Source organism: Neophocaena asiaeorientalis, unplaced genomic scaffold, assembly GCF_003031525.2.
Source record: "Neophocaena asiaeorientalis asiaeorientalis breed wild unplaced genomic scaffold, Neophocaena_asiaeorientalis_V1.1 scaffold801, whole genome shotgun sequence".
NCBI classification, from domain to species: Eukaryota; Metazoa; Chordata; class Mammalia; order Artiodactyla; family Phocoenidae; genus Neophocaena; species Neophocaena asiaeorientalis.
In genome coordinates, this window is record NW_020174376.1 from 285,679 (window position 1) to 293,537 (window position 7,859).

At 48.5% G+C, this 7,859-nt stretch overlaps 1 protein-coding gene and 1 long non-coding RNA gene across 2 annotated transcripts in view; one reads left to right on the forward strand and one right to left on the reverse strand.

The window, feature by feature from the left end:
* Nucleotides 1-3,139, forward strand: part of LOC112407181 (diacylglycerol O-acyltransferase 2-like protein 6) — a 16,731-nt gene extending 13,592 nt beyond the window's left edge. Inside the window, 4 exon segments of the mRNA XM_024756357.1 lie at nucleotides 1,845-1,935; nucleotides 1,938-2,057; nucleotide 2,191; nucleotides 2,507-3,139. Of these exon segments, the coding sequence (XP_024612125.1) occupies nucleotides 1,845-1,935; nucleotides 1,938-2,057; nucleotide 2,191; nucleotides 2,507-2,655 (361 nt within the window). The 3' untranslated portion in view covers nucleotides 2,656-3,139.
* Nucleotides 3,140-4,624: 1,485 nt separating this feature from the next.
* On the reverse strand, nucleotides 4,625-5,688 carry LOC112407170 (uncharacterized). Its single transcript, XR_003004694.1, has 3 exons — nucleotides 5,662-5,688; nucleotides 5,199-5,318; nucleotides 4,625-4,709 (listed from the first exon to the last, which is right to left on the reverse strand). It is a non-coding gene; the product is annotated as an uncharacterized LOC112407170 (long non-coding RNA).
* Nucleotides 5,689-7,859: the final 2,171 nt, after the last annotated feature.

A 7,859-nucleotide genomic window follows, 5' to 3' on the forward strand; every position in this document is an offset into this window, starting at 1 on the left:
GGGTGTGGAGAAAAGGGAACACTCTTGCACTGCTGGTGGGAATGTGAATTGGTACAGCCACTATGGAGAACAGTATGGAGGTTCCTTAAAAAACTACAAATAGGACTACCATATGACCCAGCAATCCCACTACTGGGCATATACCCTGAGAAAACCATAATTCAAAAAGAGTCATGTACCAAAATGTTCATTGCAGCTCTATTTACAATAGCCAGGAGTTGGAAGCAACCTAAGTGTCCATCATTGCATGAATGGATAAAGAAGATGTGGCACGTATATACAATGGAATATTACTCAGCCATAAAAAGAAACAAAATTGAGCTATTGTAATGAGGTGGATGGACCTAGAGTCTGTCATACAGAGTGAAGTAAGTCAGAAAGAGAAAGACAAATACCGTATGCTAACACATATATATGGAATTTAAGGAAAAAATGTCATAAAGAACCTAGGGGTAAGACAAAAATAAAGACATAGACCTACTAGAGAATGGACTTGAGGATATGGGGAAGGGGAAGGGTAAGCTGTGACAAAGCGAGAGGGTGGCATGGACATATATACACTACCAAACGTAAAATAGATAGCTAGTGGGAAGCAGCTGCATAGCACAGGGAGATCAGCTCAGTGCTTTGTGACCACCTAGAGAGGTGGGATAGGGAGGGTAGGAGGGAGGGAGACGTAAGAGGGAAGAGAGATGGGAACATATGTATATATAAAACTGATTCACTTTGTTATAAAGCAGAAACTAGCACACCATTGTAAAGGAATTATACTCCAATAAAGCTGTAAAAAAAAAAAGCATAAGAGGTGGTAGTGTTCTTCCTCAAAAAAAAAAAAGTGCTGGCACATAGAAAGAACTCAATACATATTTGCTGAATGAAATATGTTCCATAATGGACATATGTATAAAGCACTGTGGGAGCACCAAATGATGGAAAGCCTTCCACCCAAAGTAGAGGTTTCATAGGTGGGTGAAATCTGAACTGTGAATTGAAATATTAGTAGGCATTACCAGTTAGACCAAAAGGGAGAAAAACTCAGGCATTCAGTGAGGTCCTATGATGACATGTCTGGCACTATGCCAGGCCCTAGGGTTCAAAGATGAATAAGACATAGTTCCCCCTTTTGATTAGCTTGCTGTCTACTGGGAGTCAGCCAGGCAAGGTGATGACTGTAGTACACAGTTGGGGTAGTGTTAGTGTAGGAAAGAGGTAAGCACCAGATGAGGGAGGTGGGAGTGGAAGGAAATGGAGGGGCTCAAAGAACTGGAGGTGGTTCAGGGGATGAAATTGGAGCTGAGTAGTGAAGGGTGAAATAGAATTAGTCACGTGAAGACAGAGGGAAGGCGTTTCTGGCAGAGGGAGCAGGATGTACTAAGGCACATAGACAAGCAAGAACGTAGCACACTTAGTATGGCTAGGCAGATTCTGACGAAGGGCTGAGGAGAGGGGAGGCTAGCCAGGTGGGCAAGGCTAGAGCACAAAGGCCTTGCTAAGCAGCGTGGCACAAAGTGAGGAGCTCTGGAAGAGTTTTAAAGAGAAGAGTGACATGTCCAGATACACAGTTTAGGAAGATCCCTCTGGATGCTGGGTACAATAAGGGCTATTAGATTTCCTGAGATTACTTTCCTCCCATCACAAGACAAGGTGCAGCAACTCCCCTCAATGGGTTCACTTGTGGGAGGTGGGTGTGGAGTATAGCAAGAATGAGACACAAGGCTGGAGATGCTTGGGTGCTTGGACTCTTGTCCTATAATGGGGAGATTGTAGAGGTTTCCTACCTTGGAGAGGGTTTCACTGCGGGGAGCTTCCTGGGAGAACTCACACTCCTGCACGTCTCTTTGCAGATCATACCTTGTTTCCTCCTATTCCTTTGGAGAGAATGAGGTTCACAATCAAGAGACCTTCCCTGAGGGCCCGTGGCTAAGGTTCTTCCAAATAAACCTTGCAGGACAGAATCAAAAGAAATCCTGAGACTAAGTTTCTGTACCTTCCACGGCCGGGGCCTCACTCGAGGATCCTGGGGCTTCTTGCCTTTCAATCGGCCCATTACCACTGTTGTTAAGTTTTTCAGCATCTTTGGACCACTCTGGTCCTTGATTCCCCCCACCCAGGTCATCCCTCAGGTCTCAGGGGACCCGGCACACAGCTGGGACAGGCAATGGGAATTCCAGTGGCTGTGGTTGAGGGCAGGGTGGGGAGGACAACTAAACAGATCAGAGTTGTGGCCATTCACGGGAGGGACACAGTTCAGCAGCTGCCATGAGGGCATCATTACTCGCATACATTCCTTCAGCACTCTCTGAGTTTACTCTCATTCTCTTAAGCATGCACGAGGTTAGGTATTTGGAGAACATGGGACAGTATGGGGTTGGAGCAGAGGGAAAGAACAAAGGAAGGGGAGGGGACCCAGATACTGAGTTTCAGTATGTGGCTCCCTCTGAGGAATGGGTAATTTGAGTTGGGTGGGGGGAAAGGTCTGATGCTTGTCTCTCCTCCTTCCCCACAGTTGGGGAGCCCCTGCCAATTCCCAAGATTAAGAAGCCAAACAAAAAGACGGTGGACAAGTACCACGCACTCTACATCAGCGCCCTGTGCAAGCTGTTTGACGAAGTACAGTATGGCCTCCCTGAGACCCAGGAGCTGACAATCATATAACAGGAGCTGGATTTCCCCATTATTGAACCCCCAAATCATTAAGGGATCCAAGTAGGGCCACATGGAAAGAAGAATCTGGGGAGGGGGGAGATCTCAGGGTTGAGTGAGGAGGCCAACCAAGCCAGAAAGTGCTTAATGAGTCCAGCTTAGAGGAAGGAACCAGAGGGATGGGGAAGAGTGGGCAACAACCCAGTTTAGTAAGCAGTCTTGTGAGTCCACAGATCTTTTTTGCCCCCTGACTCCAGCCAACTCTGATCAGAGGAATGAGAAGTTAAAGAACACCATGCCCTTTCCTCCTGAGCCTTAGTGACACCATCACTATTTAGGTTGAAGCTTAGAAGCCTTGTTGAGAACAAGGATGGTTTGTTTCCTCCTAGGCCCTTGGCCCTTGCCTTACAATTTGGGGGCCACCACAAGGTAAACCAGGGACCTGAGCTATGCTTTCCTGATCCAAAGCAGACACGATTCCCTCAGTTGTGATACAGTTCTACACGGCCAAAAACTTTATTCAAAATAATTATGCCATTTCTTCTATAAAAATAAAGCTCTAGATATATAAAACAGGATATGACTATTTCCTAATTACAGTGTGGTTCACTACTGGGCTTCCCTGAAATCTAGCCAGAAAGCTGGTCTGTGGAGAGCCATTTTCCTCTTCTTTATCCACCCTTTACTCTGTAGCTGACAGAAAAGGTGGAGGAGTGGAACCAGAACTGCTGTACAGTGTAGGAGACAGGACAGAACCATGGGAACTGGCACAGGCATGCCCTGAGTAGCCCATCTCTCCTGATCCTACATCACCACCCTGGGTGAGGAGGGAGGGCACCTACAAGACCACGTACCAGCTGTGAGTCTACTTTATGTCAAAAACCTACTGCAGGGAATTCCCTGGTGGCCCAGTGGTGAAGACAGTGCTTTCACTGCCGAAGGGCCGGGTCTAATCCCTGGTCAGGGAACTAAGATCCCACAAGCTGCGTGGTGCAGACAAAATAATAATGATAACAACAATAAAAATAATAAAAAAAGCCTACTGCGTACCAGAGACTATGCCATCATTTTCGCAGCTTCTGTCTCTGAATGCTAACACAGCCCCATGAGATTGCCATCATCTCCGTTTCACAGTAGCTAAAACTCCTAGAGGTGAAGTAACTTGCCCAAAGCCACAAAATCCAGGTTTTGCTAGTTCCATTCCAAAGCACTTTCTAATTCAAAAAATCACCACACCTCCCATTCCTCATTTCTTGGAGACCTATTAATCAGCTTCATTTTCCTAAATGTGGTCCTGTGGCACCCTACTTAAATTAGCTCATAAGTGTGGGTAAAAATGACATGGATTCTACTCCAAGTGGTCCCAGGTTAGGCCTCACGGAAAGTAATGTATTAATTAAATAAACTTTTTATAGCGACAGAATGGAATTGAGAGTCGAGAAACAAACTCTACATTTATGGTCAACTGATTTTTGCCAAGGGTGCCAGGATAATTCAATGGGGGGGAGGGGAGAATAGTCTTTTTAATAAATGATGCAGGGACGATGGATGGAGGATGGCTGAGTCGGGGTGGGCGGATGGATAGGTAAGTGGTTTGACTGGAAGTGTGGGTGGGCTGAAGGTGAGAGGGCGGCTGAGTGGGAGAGTGAGTGGGCAGACAGATGGGCCGTTGAGGAAGGATGGATAAATGATGGTAGATGGGTGGGTGGACAGGTGAACAGCAACGGCACTGGGACTGGAATCAGGGGTGTATCTGACTTCAGACCCAGGACCCTCACCCAGGGCTGCTCCAGAAATGTCTTCAAGCCCCAGGGACCTGGACCCGGCTGGAGTGGAGGGCCCTGAGGACCAGAGGGACCCTCTTGCCCCAGGTAGAGTTTCATGGAACCACCTCTGCTCCCCACTTCCCGAGATCAGAGCCTCTCAGCTGCATGCCCCACTGCCTGGGCCTCTTTGGGAGGGGAAATAGGGCCCTACCTTTTCCAGGTAGTTAAACTCCATTGCGATCTCCCGGAAGAAAAAGTAGATGTGGCTGCCCCACTCCACCACGTGGACAAAGTAGGGCTCTGTAGGAGAGGAGGGGTCAGAACTCAGCCCATGACAGGAGAAAGGGAGTTTCTGGGGCTGGGAACACAGTAGCCTGGGTGGCTGCTTTTACAGTGAAGGGGGGAATATAAACTGATTACCCAGGCAAAACAAAAGAGACCAAAGTTCTGGGGGTTTTTTGGAGGGAGTAGGTGTCAGAATCCTAAAATCACCGTGTCTTCTTTCCACAGACAGCAACGTCTACTATTTTGTTACCTTCCTCCCTCATGTGTTGAGCTGAGCTCCTACCATACCGCTCATGCTGTTCCATTTCAGGTTACTAAGCCACCCATTTCCAGCAGGTTCTACTTTAGATCCAACTTAAATCTTTCCTCTAACTTTATCTTCAAAGAGGCTAGTAGGTTCCAAAGATGAGATGGGAGCTCCCTGCCTGTCTCCTCTGGGACTGTTATTCTGGTGGGGGAATTTGATGAATGTCAGCCCTACCAGGTCTGCCCCTATCGCCCCACCTTTGAACCACTTGGAGTCGTGTTTCACGGTGCGCAGAGTGGGCCGGTCCCCGAGGCTGCGGTAGATGACGGCGTCGATGGCTAGGAAGTCGGTAACGGTGGCTGTGAAGAGCATCCCTTCTGGATGGGGGTGAGTCAGGGGGAGGCAGGTGAGAGATTAGATCATAGAGGCCGGAATCTGGGTGGGTCAAAACTTGACTTCAAGACTGAGCCCTGAGCCTAAGTGAGCCCTAAGCCCCAGGCTGAGCCCCAACCCTGCCGAGGCCCTGACTTCAGGCTGATCCCCAACTCCTCAGCTCATCCCCAACTTCGGCTGAGCCCTGCCCTTGAGATTCTGCCTGTTTTATAGCTGGAGAGATGGTCTCCCAGCCATCTTCTAAATGACCTGACCCCAAGAGTGGAAAATGCCATGTCTTGCTGTGGACTGGGGCCCCATCAGATGGTCAGAGTTGGGGGCACTCACCAGAGAAGAGGGCAACATTGGCGTGTTTCGGGTCGTATGGGCAGCGGGCCATGCCGCCGATGTTGTCCCCGAGGGGCTGCAGTGTGTCCATCTGCAGGGGGGACAGGGACTGAGTGACAGAGCTCCTGTCTATACCTAGCAGCCCCTGGCTCCCCCAGCCACCCCCTCCAAGGGGACTCCTGGCGCCACCTTGGATGTTGTGTGACTTGGTCAGTCATTTAACCTCTCTGGGACTCAATTTACTGATCTGTAATAAACGAGTCTGAATCGATCCTAATTCATCCTATAACTGGTTTGTAGTTTAAGTTGCTGCAGCCTGTACGGGCCTCCTTTGGAAGCCTCCTCTGGAGCTCCGGGTGAGGGGCCTGGGAGGGCGTATCCAGTAAGGCTTCCTGTAGGAGATGATGTGGCCTGGGGATAGGGCATGACCAGTGGAGGGCCAGTGAGCAAAGGCGTGGAGGTTGAACCTGGGGCAGTCACGGCTTCGAAGAGCGACGACTCACGCTGTAGTTGGCACACACGGGGTTGAAGGCATTGGAACCACACACGAAGAGGGTGGATCCGTCCCGAAGTAGAAGCACCTTTACAAAATTTCGACACTCGACACTCGCCCTGGATTGGGGCGGCGGGAAGAGAGAAGCCAGGGTGGGTGTGGTCACGGGTGTGGGCGGGGCCAGGGTAGAGGCAGGGCCTGCAAGGAGGGGCCAGGGATGTGGGCGTGGCAAAATCAGGGGGCTAAACTAGGACTAGGCTGGGGGCGAGGCCATGACTAAGGGAGGGGCCCAGACAGGGAAATAGGGCACTTGACGGGGTGGAGCTATGGCAAGACGAGGGCTAAGGGCACGGCCACGACTGAGGACCATCTTGGGGGCGTGGCCAGGCTCTGGGAGTAGCCATGGCAACACCAGGGCCCTGGCTTAGAATGAAAGCAGAAGATTTGCCCTGGCGGGTGGCCAGGACGGATTGGGGCGTGGTTGGAGGCGTGACCAGGGCTGATGGAGGCGAGTGCCAAACAGGGGCGTGCCAGCGCCTCTGCCATGTGCAGCTCCGCATGTGCATGCCCTAACACGCCTTCTCGTGCCCTAAAGTGAGCCACGGGTTCTAGCACACCCCACATGCCTTACCACGCCACCTCACGCTTACACACCCCATGGCATACACCCAACACAATAATTCAGCCCCCATTACCGCCCACCTGGACCAGCATTTTTCCCTCTGCCCTAGTCTAGTGGCTCCTGCCCTCACCAGTACAGTCTGTCCTCCCCCAGCCGCCAAAAGAAAAATAAATAAATAATGCAGGGACAACTGGATATTCACATGCAAAAGGGTGAAGTTGGAACCCTACCTCATACCATATACAAAAATTAATTCAAAAAGGATCAAAGACCTACAGTGAGAGCTTAAACTGTAAGACTCTTAGAAGAAAAAGTAGGGTAGTTTTCTGGCCTTGGATTTGGCAATGGTTTCTTATATATGACACCAAAAACACAAACAACAAAAGAAAAAATAGGTACGTTGAACTTCCTTAAAATTAAACACTTTTGTGCTTCAAAGGACACTATCAAGAAAGTGAAAAGACAACACAGAGAACAGGAGAAACTTGCAAATCATGCATCCGATAAGAGTCTAGTATCCAGAATATATAAATAACTTACAACTCAACAACAAAAAGACAACCCAATTAAAAATGGGCAAAGGATTTGAATAGACACATTCCTCCAAATAAGATATACAAATGAAAAATGGTCAGTTAACCATTAGGGAAATATAATACAAAACTAAAATGAGATACCATTTCATACCCCCTAGGATGACTATAATAAAAAAGACAGACAATAACAAGTATTGGTGAGGATATGGAGAAATTGGAACTCTTAAGGCATTGCTGATGGGAACATAAAATGGTACAGCCCCTTTGGAAAACAGCTTGGCAGTTCCTCAAAAAGTTAAAGTTATCATATGATCTAGCAATTCCACTCCTACATATATACCCAAAGAACTGAAAACACATGGTCACACAAAAATTTGTATATGGATGACCATAGCACAACTATTTACACAGGCATGCCTGGTTTTATTGTGCTTCACTTTATTTTGCTTTGCAGATAATGCATTTTTTACAAATTGAAATTTTGTGGCAACCCTCTGTGGAGCAAATCTATCAGCACTATTTTCCCAACAATATTTGCTCACTTCGT